At 39.4% G+C, this 19,156-nt stretch overlaps 1 protein-coding gene across 9 annotated transcripts in view; it reads left to right on the top strand.

The window, feature by feature from the left end:
- KDM4C (lysine demethylase 4C) overlaps positions 1-19,156 on the top strand; it is a 290,549-nt gene that overhangs the window by 104,083 nt on the left and 167,310 nt on the right. The window contains exon 9 of one of the 9 annotated variants that reach the window (XM_042013241.1): positions 16,092-16,257. The exons of the other annotated variants lie outside the window; for them this stretch is intronic. Within the exon in view, the coding sequence (XP_041869175.1) occupies positions 16,092-16,187 (96 nt within the window). The 3' untranslated portion in view covers positions 16,188-16,257. Of the gene's footprint in view, positions 1-16,091; positions 16,258-19,156 lie in introns of those variants that run through there. 9 annotated transcript variants of the gene reach the window in all.

The raw sequence follows: 19,156 nt of genomic DNA, 5'->3' as shown, positions 1-19,156 counted from the left end.
TAAAACAAACTTGATGGTTCACCTGATGGCAACAAGCAGGTCTTGTGTCATTCTCAGAAGCTGCAGAGCACATTCAAAACATTGTTCTTGGTGTGCATTTGTAGCTGTGGTTGAAATGGTTCAGTTCAGTTCAGTCACGCTGATAGAAATCCTATGCTAGAATATGCCCTGTGAGAACAGGGATACAACCCTATCAGAAATTGTACATAATGAGTCACTTTATGGAATTTGTATGCTATTAATGATAGGTCTTTTCTTCAGACAGTCTGTTTTTTCCTAAAATATGTTAGCTTTTAAGTAGCAATGGTCTGCATTGCTCTAAGTAGTCATGAAGCCTTAATGAGCAATAAGAAAGCTTAAATATATTAGGGATAACTACTTTATCAAAAGAAAGCCTGCTTATAGTGTATAACTAAAGATTTAATTTGAATCTAAAGTATCAGACTAAATGACTATTAAAACTCTGAGCAATTTATAATTACATTAATATTGTACATAAAAAATGAAGGCATGACAATAAAAATCTTCCACGTAGAGGAAAGATCATATGTCTTTGCATTCTAGTTTATTGTAACTATACTCAATGCATGTTGACCACTACATTTAAATGTTAAAATATCCTGATGTTCAGCATTGATAGGTTTTAAATTAGTTGAGGAGAAACCCTCAGACCTGGTGCTCAGAAGTCAAGTGAAGTATTCTAACTAGGCCTGCTGAGTTTTCCTGGGTTTTTTTTTTGCTTTTTGTGATTTGACCCTTTATCAGTATTATGGCAAAAGTATTTCCTACTTCTTTCTCTGAGAATATGCAACTCTTTAAGCTTATGGATTTGTTAAACAATCATTCTTGCATTTTACCTTGGAATATAACCAATCTCTTTAATTTGTCTTCTTTTGCTAACTAGTGGAATTTATAAAGGTTAATGTGTACCATAACTAAAGAGTTTCAAAATTTGCCTTCAGTAATCACTGATGGGGAAACTTTACTGGCTTTTAAACCTTATGGAAGTTACCATTTTCAGCATATGTTTATTGTTTTCAGGCACTGATACAAGCCTGGCATGTAAAGATACATAGATGAAGTTGTCAGCTATTTTGTATGTTTCATAGGATCAAAGAATACTTCAGGGCCCTAGTTCCACTGAGGCCAGTCTGTACCTGGAGAAAAATTTTTCTTATTTCCCAACTCCACCGCTTGTATTTCAATGAATGACCGCTGTCTCTTGCCCTTTTGTGATCCACCACTCTTACTCTGTTCTCTTGGTATCAAGTAGCAGAGAGGTGGTGTTGGTTTCCCCCTGAAGCATTTTCCATGCTAGATTTGCTCATCTCAGTCTCCTCATGCTCTTTTCTCTGACTGCCTTGAACCTCTGCTGAACTCCTTTTTATCTGCATTTTTCTTAAAGGGAGGGAACTGGACACAGTTATCTAGGTGTGATCTATGCAAAAGGTGCAAAAAAGAAATTAGTCTTCCAAAGTGAAGAAAGGGGGTGGGCGAGTAGGGGCAGGTGTGAGGGTGATTTTTATTTTTGGTTGTCTTTTTTGTTTGTTTGTTTGTTGGTAGGTTTGTTTTTGTTGTTGTTAGATGTCTTAAACTGGGGGCAGTAAAACATGACTACTATATTGTATTTTCCTCAATCTGTGTTAATTAGCAAACTCTAACAGTGTCCATTAAGAGTGTTGCCATGCCCTACAAAATTAGGTGAGCAGAATATCAGATTTTTTAATATATAGGAGATCAATCAAATATTTCATGCTGATAACCTTACCTCTCTTTTTTTGCCAGTATTTGGTGGTGTATGTACAAGCGATGTTATTTTGTGCTAACTCATGAAAAATTATTCCGGTTTTGAGTAGGTGATCAACTTTTATTATATATCCAATATTATAAATTTATTTTACCTTATTAAAAATTATTAGAGACTGAGTTACAAGTACCATTAGGCGTGTTTAAGAAAATAATTGTATTCTCTGAGCAGCACCATTCACTTTCACTGAAGAAGTAAGATGACATCTTCCTCAGTCATACTTAAGAGGAGGTTAGTTTGTCATTTGTGTGTATTTAGCCCCCTTTGGGTGATGGACTGATGGCTTCCTGAAACAGAAAATATTACCTGGAAATTTCTAAGTGACTTTCAATAAGTTTGAGCATTTAGGGTTGGAAGGAAGTACAAATGTCTTTGGTCTATGTTTTTTAATCAGTATTCTGTGTGTCTGTCTTCCGTTTCTAAGAACATTTTCATAGTTGGGAGTTTAAACTAGTTCCTAGCCATACTTTGTGTCAAACTGCTTATCTTTGAAGCAGTGATTAACAGAAGATTCTTTTGCCATTTGAGACCAAGACACGGGCACAGAAGGGCCAAATGGAATATGACTTTTGAAAATATTGGAATTTCCCTTTTAGTTTATATTGTGTTACACTATAAATTACATATTGTCAAAGTTTTCTGTAGCTTGTCCAATCCAGAGTGATTCTCTGGTGCAAGTTACTCAAATTCTTTAATTTTCTTCTGTAACTGGGACCATGGATTAAAGTAATGTAACTAATTGTAAATATAATTAATTGAGTAATTAACTCGTAGTTGAGTTTCTAAGAAAGAACATAATTTCTAGTATATTAAAATGCACTGTCAGCTTTCTAATCAATTGAAAATTAATCTCTGTAAACTGGAAAAGACCATTCCTGACAGATAGAAAGTATTTTTGACATTGTTGAGAATATGATATATTTAAATACACATCACCCTTACTCCCTGTTAGTTTGAAATCTTGTTTTGATTTCAAAATTGCCATCGAAGTCCTGTGGAGACAATTCGTCTGTGGAGGATTACCTGTTTTATAGTAAAATCACAGAAGTTAACTGGTGGTGTTGACCTGTAAACAATGTTAAAGTTTTTCCATCACCTGGTAACTCTTATAATGTGCATCACCTGGTTAATGGTAGTGCTATAAACAGTGTGCACCTGCACATCACTGTGTATTTCATGTGAGGAGAGAAGAAAGTGTTTAAACAGAGTGTATGGCTTGAAAGTAGGAGTGGCTTTAGTTTATGCTTGAACTGAGGAGTTCAAAACATGCAGAGTAGCATGGTACCATTTTATGGTCCACATGACTGTGTTGCTGTATATGTGATACAGTAATTCAATAGCAAGCATGTAAAAGAAGCTACAATGAGGCTATTGTTACGTGCAGTAACTGACTCTCCCAGTTGTCTGGGTAAGAAACAATGCACACCCTCTTAATTGAGAAAACATTTATTCCAAGCCTAGCTCATAATGATGTATTTTCTTGCAGTGGCTTGAAGACATTAATTCAGACAATTGAAATGATTAGAAAAGTAGTATTGTCAGGACAATGAGAATTATTTGCAGAAGAACAGGCAGATAAAGAGATTGAGACTGCACACATGATCTTAGACATCTGGACTAGACTTGTGCAAAACAGATATCTGTGGACAGTCATTGTTTAAACATTGTTTAAACATTGTTTTTCATAAAAGAGGTGTGAAAGGCTGCATGAATTACTGGTCACAGATTCTGAAACAAGGGCCTGCAGATGGCTGGCAGTGATGTTTGAGCCCAGTTACAGGTTTAAGTTTTGTTTCCTCTTTTGGCTAGCAAGGAATCATGAACTTTCAGGTTACATCAGGGGAAGAGTCTTTTTAGCTGAAGCAAAGACGATTGATACAGATTGGTGTAATTATTTGAAATCTACTATCTGCTATCTATTTGCGTGTAATTATTAGAAATCTACTATCTGTTTATCATTTTATTCAAATGTAAAATAGTTGCCACTTTTCCAAGTTTGGAGAAACTTAGGTTTCCCAGAAATCTAGAAATTGTACTTGAACAAATAAAATTTTTTGAGTAACAGGATGCAGACGAAGTCAGCTGGAAGGGCAGGAAGCCTTGAGCACAAGTATTCAAGCTATGAATGAAAAATGGACCTACAAAAGTGTGGAGTGGTGGTAATGGGACTGCCTCATTGGTAATTTTTTGTTTGGTGTTATGCATATTTTAGAATGATTATGATATATTGTGTTTGATGAAGAAATTAATTACCACCATTTTAAAATGCTGAAACCATGGCGGGGAGGTGTCTTCTTACTAAATTGTTCTCTCTCAGTTATGGAAACCTGTCACCCCCTAGGTGTCTCTTCTCAAATGTGGAGAAAAATGTCACTTCAGGCCTAAGTGATATTGTTGTGACAGGAGAGTGATCTGGCACAGCTTCTGGCAGAAGTATGCAAGCCAGCACAGTGTCAACACCTAAATTTCATTTGTTTGTTCAGTGATGTAAAAAGATGGACCTCTGGTGACAGCTGGGACCTCATCTCTTAGAAATGACCAAGACCTAGGGCCTATGTAGCTGATGACTGTGTGAACATTACAGGATATTGTTCAATTGAAGAAATGGAATTGTAGATAGTATCAGTAACAATTTTTTTGTAGTAGTAGCAGTGATATAAAAGTGTCACAGTAAAACTCACCTGAAAGACTATAAAATTCTGAACATTTGTGTTCCAAAAAAGTTAATTCAAGAAGTTGTTGACAGGAAAGAATTTTTTTTGAAAGCGAATACAAAAAAACACCCTTGGTTTATTGAAAAGAGCAGAGTCAGCACAGAGAGAGACAGCAAAGGTACAGAAGTTGGATTGAAAAACAAACTACAATTTTATTTATAAATGTGTTTTAGCTTTCTGGTTGTCTCCATATAGGCTGGATCTAGGATACCAAAATGTACTTGAGTTGTGGGTAACCAAATCCTGTTACCTCTGTTGTGGACCTGGTGGGTTTTGAAACATTATCCTTGCAAATATGTTAATCCCAGTACAAATATGAAAAAAACACTTATGAAATCTATGAATGTATTTAAGCTAGCATCACAATTAAATTTTTATGACTAGTGGAAGTGAACTTCCAGATTGGGGTGTGTAAAAACAGTTTAGAATATGATAACAAATTTTTTTTTTTTTTCTCTTCTTAATATTAGAGTGGGCAGCTGGGTAGGTCAAATAAGGAAAAAGACACAGGGCATACATGTAATTCTATGGCTATTAATCAGAACTGAAAACCCATATAATAGGAATGAATTTGGCATATCTTTTTCTAGAGGTCAGTGCTGAGTTCAAAAGCAGAAGGACAAGAAACGGCGTAAAATAAATTGTTTGCTTCTTGTGCAGTAGAAATAGACATCTTGATTCTGCTTTCATTTTGTCACTAGAACCACTTACTTACTTGAAATTGGAATTTTGCTTGTTAAGATTGCCATAAATGGAGCATTAATAAAATTTCAACCTGGTTAAAACCTGTGCCTAGAAAAATAGGAAAAACAGATAGCTTCTTGTACTTGAAATATACTTCTTGGTATCTCTTTTTTTTTTTTTCTATTTCCTCCGTAATCAGCCTGAAAGAAATAAACTTTAGAAGGAAATGAACCTCACAATCCAGACCTCATTTGGTAGGTACATAACAAAAGAGCTCATTTGTGGGAATTCCTGTGGTAATTGCAGGCCTCTGTTGGAGGATGTTTCATTTAACTTGATACTATATGAAGAATGTGAACTTTTAGAAGGGTTTTTTAGCTTCTCTGTTTACTGCAGTTGACATCTTCCATAGGAATGTTGTCCTTGAAGAAGACAGCATATAATAAATCCATCCCAATGCCTTCTATATTTGTCTGCAGTAGTGAAGAAATTGGAAAGGGTCATTTTGTCTTTTTAGCATAAAGGGTAGCAGGTATATTATTTGCTGAGTAAATGTTTCAGAGAAAAATGATTTCAGGAAGATGAGCATCCAGTTTTAGAAAGGTCATCTTACTACATTTTTGGCCTGCAGTACAAATACTTCACACATGCTTTTGATTAATTTGGATGAATACAGTGTTCCTGACCCAGGCAGCAATAATTGTTTTTTGTTTAACTTAATTTTTCTTCTGTTTGTGACTCTCTTGAGCCCAGTTTTACTTTCCCTTAAGATACCTATGTTCACAAAACTTCTGATTCTGCAAGTCATGGTGCATCCTCAGTTTCCACCCTTGGTCAACAGAAGCCGAAAAATCTTTGTATTTTCTCAGAAGATAGAGGAAACTTATCGATGAATTAAAATGCATTAATTCTGAGTCCTTCTATCTTTCCTGATGCAATTTCATGATGTACAAGTCTTGAGTTTAAGTTGCTAGTTCTTTTCCAATAGGTTGGTTACAGTTGAAAAGAACATCAAGTAATGTTCCCCTTCTTGTGTCACGTCCTTCCCAGTGGCAGGTTTAGTGTTCACTGCGTGTGTCTATTAAGCGTTAATTCTCTAACTGTATTTAGTAGGAGAGAGCAATATGGTACGTACCAGTGCAAGAATCTTAATTTCTACAAAACATATGGCATAGAATTATCTACTTAAAGATGGAACAATCTGATAATAATTCGGTAGAGTGACATCTGTGCAATAAAATAAGATGCTGATCACACTGGAAAAGTAAACGCAGAAGTTGTATACTAACTATTCTGACATCACCAGAAAACCATTATCATTCCTCCATGGAATGTTAAAATTTAATGATCTAATTTGGTCTTATCACATGCAATATAAATAAAAAATAACCCTATTAAGTATTCAGAGACCCTGCTGAACACAAAACTTCTAAATAGTGTTTTCTAGGATTTGGACTTACAACATTTACATATGTTTAACAGGAATAAAACTGGGAGAAAAATAAAAATTCTGTGGTCATTTCCATCCTTTGTTGAAGATTTTTACATATGCAGTTCTATGCTTTCTGGAGTTTCATTTCTTCTCCTGTTGGCCTTGCTGATGTGACTTAACATCAGACTTCACTTTTGTCAGAAAAACACAAGGACATAATTACGGCTTTTGCCTGAATGAAATGACAGCGATGATTCAATGAGGGCAATATGAAGTGTATTCATGTTAGAATGCCAGATCTGAGGAGAGAAAGCTTCTGCAAATCAGAACATATTATATATGTATTACCTAAATTTATGAAAGTCTGCAAGGGAGCATCACTTTATTTTTGAACGCGCACAATTGACCATCAAGATGGCAGATCTTCTATTTTAGGCTTTGCAGTTGGGGATTTCCCTTCCTTCATCAACTTTTCAAAGTGGAGTGGAAATACCTGGAAATTTGGACATTGCATGGAAATTGAACTCAATTCTGTTTCTCAAGTTGCAGTTCTTAATTGAAACTATTACAGAATCTAAACTGTTGTTTTCTTTAATTGAATTGTTGTTGGCTTTTTAGACATGCAGCAAGCAAGGAAAAGATCTAGTGAAATGATGGAAATGTGTAACAAATTCTGATTTTTCTGCTTTGAGTTAAGGTAGTTCTCTGATAGCAATGGTTTAATTATGTGGTTGCATAGAAAACTTTTTTAGTGAAAGTCTTTAAGAGCAGATTTGATGTCAGTATTTTAGTTTTGCTGTACTGAATCTATATAAATTGTATTTAATGTAGAATTAGTCAATAGTCAATACTATTTCTTATTGATCCTTTTTACTCTTCTTTTAATTCTTATTTTCCTTCTTCAATTTACTGTGTCAAACAGCCAGGAAAAATGGCTTTGCATTTCTTAATGGAAAGGTACTGCTTGACATTTTTTGTTTGTTTTTCTTTCCTTCCCCCTCCCCCCCCGAGAACTATTTATGAATGTAGAACATATTTGTTAGTTATCTTCTTGACAGTTAATAGATCACAATAGAAAGGCATTTTTCAAGGCATAAATAAAAGAACTGCATATAGTGATTTCCTTTTGCACTTCTTTATTTACAGCCTTTTTTTTTGGTGGGGGGGGGAAGGGGAGAGTGTCACTGCATAGAACATACAGATGTGGTGTTTGTTTAAACCAGAACTACAATTGGCTAGAATGAGATTGAATTATCTAAGATCGGTCTTCACTGCCTGCCAGCCTCCAAATCTGATATGGCTTGTTTAATGATAGACTTCAGGCTAGCTGCAAGTGGGCATAGAACATTTCATAGAAATGTATTGAACAGGTGGAAGTTAATACAGAGTTGATGCAGAAATCTCTTTCACTGTTTTGGCATGTTCTCTGTGGTTAGTAGACTTATCACAGATTAAAAGGCAACTGGGATATCATACAGGACCGTTTGTTCACTCTTACCAATTCTGTCCCTGCCAAATCAACCCTCCTGTAGAGGTTTCTCAGAGGGAAAGGTATGTAATATAATATTATTTTGCATGAAATGCAAATAAGATATTTTTTGAAGTTAAAGACTTTAAATTTCAATACCACTTTTATTTATTTCAGGTAGGATAAAAGTATTTTTTAAATGGACTAAAAATCAGTAAAAGAATACATTTTGTAGTTTTCAAGTAAGAATCACACTAATGTGAAACCCATGTATAATGTGTTGTGTCTATCTGATTAAAATATTCTTAAGGATCTGGCAGCTTTGGAAATGCAGTATTTAGGGTTGTACACTCTTTCAAAATCCTTTGTTAAAAATACTGATATTTAATATCCTAGATAAACTGCTTATGAAGAGGTAAATCTGATCATCTGAATGTCTTTAAAAAGTCAGTTACTCTTAATGAACTATTTATCCGTTTTGGGGCCTAACTCACACGAAGCTAGCCAAATTTTTGGTTTTTCCTACAGAAGCTTCATTACTTTCATTAGACCTTATGACTAGAGAAATTCTTTATTTTCTTGCAGTGTTGTGGGAAAAGATCTCCTATTAGTTTGGCAGGAAAATTGAATAAGCAGCACATCATATTGTTGCTCTCACAAGCAGAATCCTGATCTTGTGTCAAAACATAAGGAACAATTGGCTGATGGCAATTCTGATTACTTAAGAAAGTAATTGTTGAAAGAAGGCATGTAGATCTCAAACGATCCTTTTATCTTTTACAACCACCCAAAAGGAATAATGATAAAATGACACATATTTTTTGTTGTGCTCTGGTTAATAAAAAAGGAAAAGAGCTAAAAGTAAGCATACTGTTCAGTAAGAGCAAAGTTGTCGTAATTTTGTTGTAAGTGTGATGCCTTTTGAATCTGTATGCTGCATAAGATCAGCATTTCTGGCAAATCCTCACTGCATTTTAACTCTTTCTAGAGAAGTCTGTAACCCTTCTGTCTCCATTTATACAGCCTTTTGCCCTACCCATAAGAGGAAGGTGTTTTAAAAAGTTTGCCAGCTAGTTTAATTGTATGCAGAGTTAAAAATACTAAAACATAGTGAAAGAGGTTTTAGTGTAAGAACACTTGGCATGTTAAGAGTGATCCATAACTGTTTACTGATGAAGACAAAACTGTCTGAACACGTATGTTCCCAACCTCCTTATGCCAAGGAGTTGTGGTGGTGTCAGTGTATAGAAGTTGGTATAAACATGTTAATGGTGCAGTCACCATCATCAAGGAAGTGGTGATACTTGTATGCTTTGCAACCACACATATCTCTGGTCATACTAGCTTCCCAGCTTTGGAGGATGGCTTGAGGATCTGCTTGGATGTAGGAGTGTGGGAGAAAGACCATGGATGTATGTGGCCATCTCTTCTTTTACATAGATTAACAGAGGTTTTGGTTCTGAAATTCTCTTTGTGTCACACTCTATAGGGTAATAATGCTCTGCAATACTGAACATCTTTCATTTTCCTGTATTTCCTGTTCCGTACTTTTTTCTTGTTCTGTATTGGTCCTATCTAATGCAGAACAACGTGAATCTCAGAAAAAAAATCAGAAAAAGTTTGTTTTTTGCTTTTTTTTTCCTCCCAAATGTGCATATTTTTTATTGTCAGTGCAGTGTTTGATGCTACAAGATACTTCTTGAATCAGTAATTTCACCATCTAGCCTACCTCTGAATAGGGTAATGACAACTAATTGCTTTTATTCCAAGTTATACTGGTATTTGAAGATACTAGCTTCACTAGTAAGACAAAGAGTAATGGATTGAGACAATTCCTGTTATAGACTGGTTTAATAAAATAAATTAAACCAAAAAACATGGCAAGGAGTTCTGGTACCCTAGTAAATGGTTTTCAGTTTCTTACACAATGATGAGCCTGCATGCCCCACACTGAGCTCCTCAGATCAGTTTCGTATGCATTCTTACCTATTGTAACACTTGCTGATACTTAGTTTGCCTCTCATTCTCTTTTATAAGCTGATGAATATATAAACAAGTTAAATAGACTTTTCTGATATTGCTGCAGAGTTAGTGTGTTTTGTTTTTACTGTTCTCTGAAAAATTTAAGTGCAGTAAAACACAGTGAAGTAATGTTTATTTTCCCAGTCCTGGGGCATGGTAAATTATCTGAATTAAGAGGAATGCTGGTCATCATCTTGTGTCAAGACTTTCATTTATACATTTAGCTTGCCATCCAAGAACTGCATTTTTCATCCATATTTTATAGGAGGTAATCAGTGATAACTTCATCATAGCTGTTGTTAGAAGTGTACAGGGTCCACTAGTTGGTCTTGCCTTATTTTGACAGGTTAATTCTGCACAACTGAGTACACCTAGGAGGTGGCAGAGAAAAAATTACCTTCTGCTTCCATTTTCTTCAGGGTACTGAAGGCCAGTGATGGTGATGAAATATATGGACAATTGCCCAGTCTAAGCCCACTACCACAGTGAAAAAGTTTAATTTCATGCTTAAATGGAATTTAATGAAATGCAGTGCATTTCACTGTGTGTCCATTGTGTCCTGTTCTGTCACTAGGCTCCATCAAGAGGAGTCAAGCTCCCTCTTCTTTACTCCCTGCATCTGGTGTTTACAAACAGTTATGAGATCCTCATGCACCTTCTCCAGGCTGAACCATCCCAGCTCTGTCAGCTTTTTCTCGAAGGGGACAGACTCCAGTTCCTTCAACGTGTTTGTGGCCCTTCCCTGGGCTCTCTCCAGTAGCTCCTCATGTCTCCTGGGCTGGAGAGCCCAGAGTTGGGCACAGCACTCCAGGTGTGGCCTCACCAGGCAGGGGAGAGGGCTGTCTTGCTGGCAGCACACCCAGTGCCCCCCAGGAGGCTCTTGGCCTTTTGGCCGCAGGACACACCACCAGTGCCATTCGCAGGTTGATGTCCCCAGGCCCTTCCCTGCCAAGCTGAGATGGCTCCCACAGGAATGCAGCTCCGGGGCCTCACTGGCTGTGGGGACTCTCTGCCAGCAGGGCTGGGACCCATGTGGGATGTGGGACAAGAGTCTGTGGGGCTGCCCCAACACTGCAAGAGGGGACTGTTGCAGAGCTTGTGGAAATGTTCAAGCCTGGTGCTGGTGTATCTGGGGAAAGGATTCAAAGTGGGGGACTGGGATGGGCCCAGTAAGACTGGGAGGTGGAGAGGGGTGAGAAGCCCATGTTTTGGCCCACGGCAGAGATATGCTTGGCTTGCATGGCAGTTTGCTTCCTGGGTGGCTCCCGAAGCCCCGGGATGCTTGGAGTTTAGAGCTTTGCTCTCCAAAAAACGCCAAGCTGAGGTGTGCAGGTCAGCAGATGGTCCCCAGCAGTATCTTTTGTGAAGCCTGAATCCAGCCCTCTCCTGCCTTCCAGCCATGGCCGTGGGGTTTGGGGCTGGAGGAGTTGGGCTGCTGCTGTACAGACGTGTCAGAGGAAGGCTCAGAGGGCTCTGACAAGGGGATGACCGAATTCATTTGGGTGTGGAGGCACCAGGAGGGAGAGGGTTGTCAGCATGGCCTGTATCTGTGGACCTGGCTTTGCTTCAGGTCAGGCATCCTGGCTGATGGCCACAGGGCTTGGACAGCCATGCTCTGGTGCTTGGAGAGGGAAGGCTTGGGGAGTAAGAGTGAAAGGGGCTCTGTCGCAGCATTTATATAAAGTTCACAGCACATTCCAGACATTCTGCCCTTTTGTTTTCCTGCATTGATGAGACAATGCTGGAAAGCATTGCCTGCAGTGGCTTTCTTTGATTTTGAGATAATCATGCTCTGAAAAGCTTCTGGATCTTTGTTCAGTGTCCACAAAGCCAATGATTTTCCAGCACCAGCACAACGAAGTGGAGAACCCCAGCCAGCAACTAAGTTCCGTGCAGCCACTTGCCGCCCCCTGTAGCATCAAAATTTTGTAGCATCAAAATTGGAAAGACAAGATTAAACCTTGGGTTTAAGAACACTTTAATAATTTAAAAAACAACAATACTATTATGACTAATAATAATAGTATTGAAAAAGAGAGGCAGAGATAAAGTAACACCTCCCCCTAATTAGTGTGTTCACATGCAATATACCAAGTGGTTTTGAGAGACGCGCACTCTGGAAAGCTGCTGGATATTCATTCCAAGTGCGTGAAGGCCGCAGGCCGCGCTCCCAGCGGATGGCAGGTCCCCCGGCAGGGCCGGTCGAGCGCAGCCGATCAGGCAGAGGTGTCAGAGGTCCTCGGATCTCTCCCTCGGCCCTCCGCCGGCGGCCCCCTTCTCCCGGCAGCGGGATCGCTGCGGGGCCGGGGGCGCAGCTGGTAGCGCCAGTGCGGGGATGTGCCGCGCACCCTGGGCGCGGCCGCGGCGCTCTGCCGGCAGCCGGCCGGGCCGAGCACGTACTCCTGGTAGTCGTCGTCCGCCCGGACCGCGTGCAGGACGCGGCCGAAGCGCTGGCGGCAGAGCGGGCAGGCGGCGCGCACGGCAGCCCACTGCCGGATGCAGCCGAAGCAGAAGGTGTGCAGGCAGCTGTCCACGTGGGCCGCGTCGTCCACGTCGTCCAGGCAGATGGGGCACAGCCCGGCCGCCGCGGCGGAGCCGCTGTCCTGCAGAGCCTCCTCGGCACCGGGCGCCATGTGCTGCCGAGAGACGGGCGGAGTGCCGGAGCTTCTCTGGCGCCAGGAACCGGGCAGCAGAGGGGGCCCCAGGGCACGGAGGGGAGACAGGGGCCTCCCGAAGGGTCTCAATGCAGGGCAGAGAGGGGAGAGGAGACAGGGGCCTCCCGAAGGTCTCCCTGTGGGGCAGGGAGGGGAGACGGGGGCCTCCCGAAGGTCTCCCTGTGGGGCAGGGAGGGGAGACAGGGGCCTCCCGAAGGTCTCCCTGTGGGGCAGGGAGGGGAGACGGGGGCCTCCCGAAGGTCTCCTTGTGGGGCAGGGAGGGGAGACGGGGGCCTCCCGAAGGTCTCCTTGTGGGGCAGGGAGGGCAGACAGGGGCCTCCCGAAGGTCTCCCTGTGGGGCAGGGAGGGCAGACAGGGGCCTCCCGAAGGTCTCCGTGCAGGTGACTGGAAAGTGGCCGACCGGCCCCTCAGCTGCCTCCAACAGGTGCCTCCCCCCCTCGGCTCCCCCCAGGCACGCTGCCCCCCATTGCAGGAGAAACCCCCCTTCCACACTGCTCCCGCCCGGGCAGTGGGACTCAGCTGGCACAGGGTACCTGCAGGAGGCGGTCGGGGAAGGAGGAAGTGCCTGGGAGCCCTCAGTGGTGCCGTGGGGCACTGCCAGTGCAGGGCCAGGGTCCTGCTGAAGCCCTCACACTGGGCCAAGTGTGCAGGTTCAGGAGCCTGTGGCACCCGGCCTGGTGAGCGCGACAAACATCCCAGAGGGGGAAAGCCCCCGCTCCACAGCTGTCAGACGTCTTTTGGTGGCCTTAAACCCCCCAGTTTGTCCTGTGGTGTGTCTGGTGCTGCTGTGCCTTCTCCAGGGAGAACTGTCCGAGCTCTCTCAGCTTTCCCTTATAGGACAGACACTCCAGTTCCTTCACCGTGTTTGTGGCCCTTCCCTGGGCTCTCGCCAGTAGCTCCTCATGTCTCCTGGGCTGGAGAGCCCAGAGCTGGGCACAGCACTCCAGGTGTGGCCTCACCAGGCAGGGGAGAGGGCGGGATCCCTCCCTGTCCGCCTGGTAGCACTCCCAGTGACCCTGGCGGGGCACTGGGGCAGTCACTGCTGGCCCGTGTTCTTCCTGGGCCTTTCTGGCCAAGCCAGTGTTGGTTCATGGGGTTATTCCTCCCCAGGTGCAGTGTTTGGAGTCTCCTTTGTTACTGCATGAGGTTCCTGTTGGCCCCTTTCTCCAGCCATTTAAATAAAATCGTTAAAAGAAAATTAGTTTTGGAAAACAAAAGTGATGAGGCAATAGTAAGAATGTCTAGGTTAAAAGGTACAATGAAGGGGGAAATACTATCTTTTCCTTCAAGGGAGACCAGAGGAAAGAAGAACAGGAATGTAGAACTTAATTTTCATTCTTCTCAAAGGCAGAATGGTGAAGGAGTTTGGAATTCAGTCATATTCTCTGCAGGGTGAAACAAAGCAATTGTTCTCTAGTATATGTTATATAGATAAGTATATATATAAAAATATATACATATTGAAAATGCAATCTTTTGATGAGTGAGACTCTCTTCACTAAGAAAGTTGTGCATTTTGTGTTAAGAAGTACCACAATTTGTCCATCTAAATGTAAATCCTGTTTGAGACAAGGCATTTTTAACCTACTAACTAACTGGTGATAAAGGTTGTTTCCTGTGTCCTGCAGAACTTTACATTGAGGCAGCAAATTTGTCTTAGCTCATTTAAAATTAAAGCACATCTTTTGCAATAAAGATCTAATGTTAAAGATTGTAGGACTCCAGGTAGCATGCAGCACTACAGTAGCTTGGTGACAGTTAATAATAAGGATGATTTAAATACATTTTCATGAAAGCTTTATGAGAGGAACTCAGGGTGAGTGATTTAAAAAAAACCTATTTGATAAAAAGGAGGGAAGGGAAAAGCCTGCATTGTTAATATAATTTTTCCTTTGTTTCTTTCTTTGCTTGAGTGAAAAGAAATTCTGTTGCTTTGAATGGTCTGTCATTTTTTTTCATTAGAGTTTAAATTGAATGCAGTCTCTATTTACATTGAGCTTTTCTGTTTGTCTATCATATTTGTTGGTTGGAAACTCATATTTTTTAGGAATGAGTTCAATTTTCCATGACTGGTGGCAGATGTTTCTCTAGGATCTTCAGTGACAATGATGTATTTGTTGATAACCCAGGGCTTGCTAAAAGGGACTTCGCTTCCCATCAGTGTGTCTGGTTTTTTGTTCGAGAGCTTTAGTCAACAGAAACGTACTCTATTTCTTCCAAAAATGTCTAGGGGTAGTTTCACTCTGTTTTGAATGCATACTTCATTCAATGAATTTTTGTTTGGTTTAGTTACTCTTTTCTCTGTGTGGTAGGTGAAATACATAATGCTGTGGTTTCACTTCTTTGATTCCTATTTTCGCAGTTTGTATATTTGAGCAGCTTTAATAGTTGAACCTAGTGTTCCGAGATAGTAGCCATTATGTTTTGTTGTGAGTAGATTTCATTCTTAAATGTTGTTACTGTTTTTGTGCTCAGCTTGCCACTTCACTACCCTGATAGGAACATTTGAGGAGTTTAGTTCATAGGCCTACAAGATGGCTTATAGCAAGACCGTGTCCGTGTCTTCACTGGAAAAATGGGGTTTACAAGCAGTTTTTATTTATTGGAGGAAAAAGTTGTACAGGATTCTGCAGTTTCTGTCTTACTGATATTTTGTGCTACTTTCTCTTCCTCTACTACCTTCTCAAACCTGGACAACCTGTGTTACAAAGTCTCTCTTCCCAATGTCTCAAAACAGCCTCAACACAGCACTGTTCTCAGCCACATGGTGTACTTAACACTGACAGAAACTCTTTTTCTTTGCATTGTTCCTGGCAGGTTTGCCTCTTTTTTGTTGAGGGCTAGAGTTATGGGATTTTTGAGCGTGGTTTGGTTTGTTTTTCTGGTTTTTTTTTTTTTATTTTGTGTGTGTGTGTGTTTTTGTTGTGGTTTGTTGTTGTTTTTGTTTTGTTTAAATTTTGTTGTTTAGGGTTTTTTTTGATATCGCAGTACTTTTTTGCTTACTTAGTTTAGATATAAATAGAATGTAATGTTATGTAGAACATGACATAGCTAGTTTCTTTCCTTTCCATCTTTGGTTAAGGGGTAAGCTACATAAATAGCTGCAAATTATTAAAAATTTTTGATGTTTTATTACCTTTTAAAATACACTGTAGGACCCCATAATTTTTTTTACTAATGTTTTTCTGCTCTTGTTTTTCTTACTCTTTAATAGAATTTGAATGGTGAGAGAGTCTTGAAAAAAAATACTTTAAGAACAGAAAAAATGATTGCTTTTTCCTCTCTTCAGTCTAGAGATCAGGATTTACATCTGGAGCAGGAAGCTGAAGGTCGAATATATTCCAATGTCAGTGCTGACGGTGGCTTGCCTTGTGACCGTAAATAAGCCTTTCTTTAGTCTGGTTTCTTCTGTGTTATGACAAAGAAACACAAATATTTGCGAAGCATTCTGAAATTCTTGGAAGGAAGTTGTTTAAAACTACACCTTTTTTCATTATTTATTGGAAGGTATATAGGTTTTCTAAATATTTTTCTACTTTGCTGAGCAAAAGTACAAATGAGGTGCCTTACACTTGACGGAAGAGTCATTTTGGTCAAAAAAAAATTTCAGTAGATTGAAAATCTAGAATAAATCTGTTTGGTCTTAATTTTTGTAGTCTTATCATCTGTGAATTTTCAGTTATGAATAATGCTTACCAGTTCAAGCAGTGAGATTATTGATGTATAAAGAAAACTGGTTAATTCATCCTGCTGTTTGACTCAGGATTTACAGAAGCTACAAGATACACATGAGTGATGAATTTTGGGCATCTGAGTCCTGAAAAAAATTAGCCAAGCTTTTGCAAGAATATATCATATGCCTTAGAGAAACTTAATGGATGTGATGGAGTTTTACATGATTCACATGAGACTTAGCTGGGAATTTAATTTCATTCTTTTCCTTCCCTCAGACAGAAGTATGTATTGTGATTTACCATTGATAATATTAATTTGCTGGCTTTAGCATCCGTTAATACAATGAACTAGGTGCTAAAAGGCGAAACCTGAGAAAAATGTGAAATGAAATTTTAGAACACTTTCCAAATACTTAGAGAAAAATATTTTCTGAACTTGAAAAATAATTTATAGTTTTATTAATATAGGGACAAGTCACTACTCCATTTTCTGTCATGTGTTTAAGACAACAGTAAGGAATGCCCAACAGTTCTAAGGTTTATACAATAATAGTGTTTCAGTTTTCAGCGTGATCGGTCTGTCAACATTACCATATGTAAATGCAACCATAGTTTTTAATAGTGGCAACTAGACTTGGAGCTCTCTAAAAATTTGCGTTGCGTGGGAAAAAAATTCCATATACTCATCTGGTTATATTGCCATTAATCTTCAATTATTGTTAAACCCAAACCTGAATTTAAAAATGACTTCTGAAAGTCCCGACAATAATTTGAGTTGCTATGTCACACTAACTGGAGATATTAGGGTACACAGACTGATTGTGCCAGAAAATGGCCTTAAATAATCCAGTGGAGCAACAGTTTATTTTAACTGATAAATAGCTATCCAAAAAAAAAAAAAAAAAAGTCCTATTTCTCAGCCCATTTACTTATACGAGGTGTGTGTCTTCCCCTTTAATCTGCAATATGTCAAGTTCTAATTTGAGGTTTTCCCCAGGTGGTATGTTTAGATTACAATTTTAAAATTGATATCCTATTGATTTTCTTTTGATTTCTTGAGAGTAGAGAAGGAATAGGTATTCTGTTACATTGTCTTCTTACCCTACAATATGTTACATCTCTCTCGGCTGTAATTAGTGAGCTAAGAATAATGCAGTTTATCAGAATTACTGTACTTGGGTCATTTGTGAATTTCTTTTTTATGTTTGATGATAGTAAACTTTCTGTTAGTAAGTCCATGATGATGAATGTAATGTTTGTATGAGCAAGATAAGTGACATGGTGATGTGTCAGTTTTAGGTATTGCACAACTACAAATTATTGTTTATAATTATATATATACGTTTAAATATATATACACAGATGTAATTGCACAGACTGTTTTCTTACTTTTAGGAGCTATTAAAGAATTGGTTAATTCTGGTCTGCTGCAGCTAGAGATTAATTTCTTCAAAATAAATTCTAATTTCACATGTTCAGAATCATTCCATTTTAAAATACAAGAATTGGTAGGCAGTTCAAGACATGGAAGAGAAGCTGTCATTTTATGGATCTGAGAAAGTGAAGTCCAAAGGTACTAAGAAAGGAAAGAACAGAGAGCTAAGAGAAGGACACAAAGCAGAGAGGTAAAGGCTCTTTCTTTTGTACAGGCATCAGGGGTGGACAGAGAAGTGAATGTGAGCGAAGGAGGAGAAGGAGTCAGGCTAGAAATACAGACTGAAATCGGACTGAAGAAAAAAACTTGGATAGCTAGTGGCTTAATCTTTCAAGTAGTAAGAGTAGTGCCGTTAAAGATACCAGTGAAGGATAAAGAGGAAGAAGGGTTGTGAGGTGGAATATTTAAGAAAATATGAGGTTCCTTTAGTTGTGTCTTGTCACACTGTTACTGTTGTCCAGCTTTTGAAGGAATGGGGGTAAAATGACCACATTTTTGCAACGGCAGCTGATGCTGATAGAATAAATTCTACATAACACAAACTGAATCTTTTTTTGTAGGAATGTGTAGGTGGCATTATGTGTAAGTGTAAAATAAATTAGAAATAGGAATTAAGGAAAAAAGGCACTATTTTGTATTTAATATCGAACCATTTAAAAAATATTTCCGACTGTTTGCTTATGCATATATGAATACAAATAATGAATTTAGTAGGAATTTTTTTCTGTAATATAAAAAGGACCTTAAAGAGTGGTGTTTTGCATTTGTGTTTCTGTTATGTGTGACTGGATGTGTCAGGGGAGTGTAGTGTCCTTGATTTACCAAAGGAAAGCTTGCTTTCTCAATGCTCTTACAGATGGCTAACTGCTATCAAAGCTGCAACACTGCTTACAAGTTGCAAGAAGGTTGGTGTGAAAATACATTACAGCCTGATTCTGTAGCAAAGGACAGTTACTGTTACCAAGATTTATTAAATCCTGTCCTCCTAGTAAACAGTACCTATCAAGCGCTTCTACAGGTAGTCCACAGGAAGCAGTTCCAGTCACGGCATCTTTAAAATGTTTTCTGTCAAAATGCATTTTTTACATTGTTTGGACATGGTTCATTTAAAGTATTGCAAGAGCGGGATATAGTGCATGAAATAATCTATTGTGTGTAGTTGAAGCTGGTAAGAAGAATCTAAAGTATTTAAAATGTTTGTCTGCAATACACACGCCATTGCCGCTGTTCTCTAAAGAAAGCTTT

This window comes from Corvus kubaryi, unplaced genomic scaffold, assembly GCF_017639235.1.
Source record: "Corvus kubaryi isolate FWS band 111438036 unplaced genomic scaffold, C.kubaryi_AGA036_p1.0 split1-37296, whole genome shotgun sequence".
In the NCBI taxonomy this organism is placed as follows: domain Eukaryota; kingdom Metazoa; phylum Chordata; class Aves; order Passeriformes; family Corvidae; genus Corvus; species Corvus kubaryi.
The sequence above is the reverse complement of the archived record's forward strand: the minus strand, read 5'-3'. Positions and strand labels throughout refer to the sequence as shown.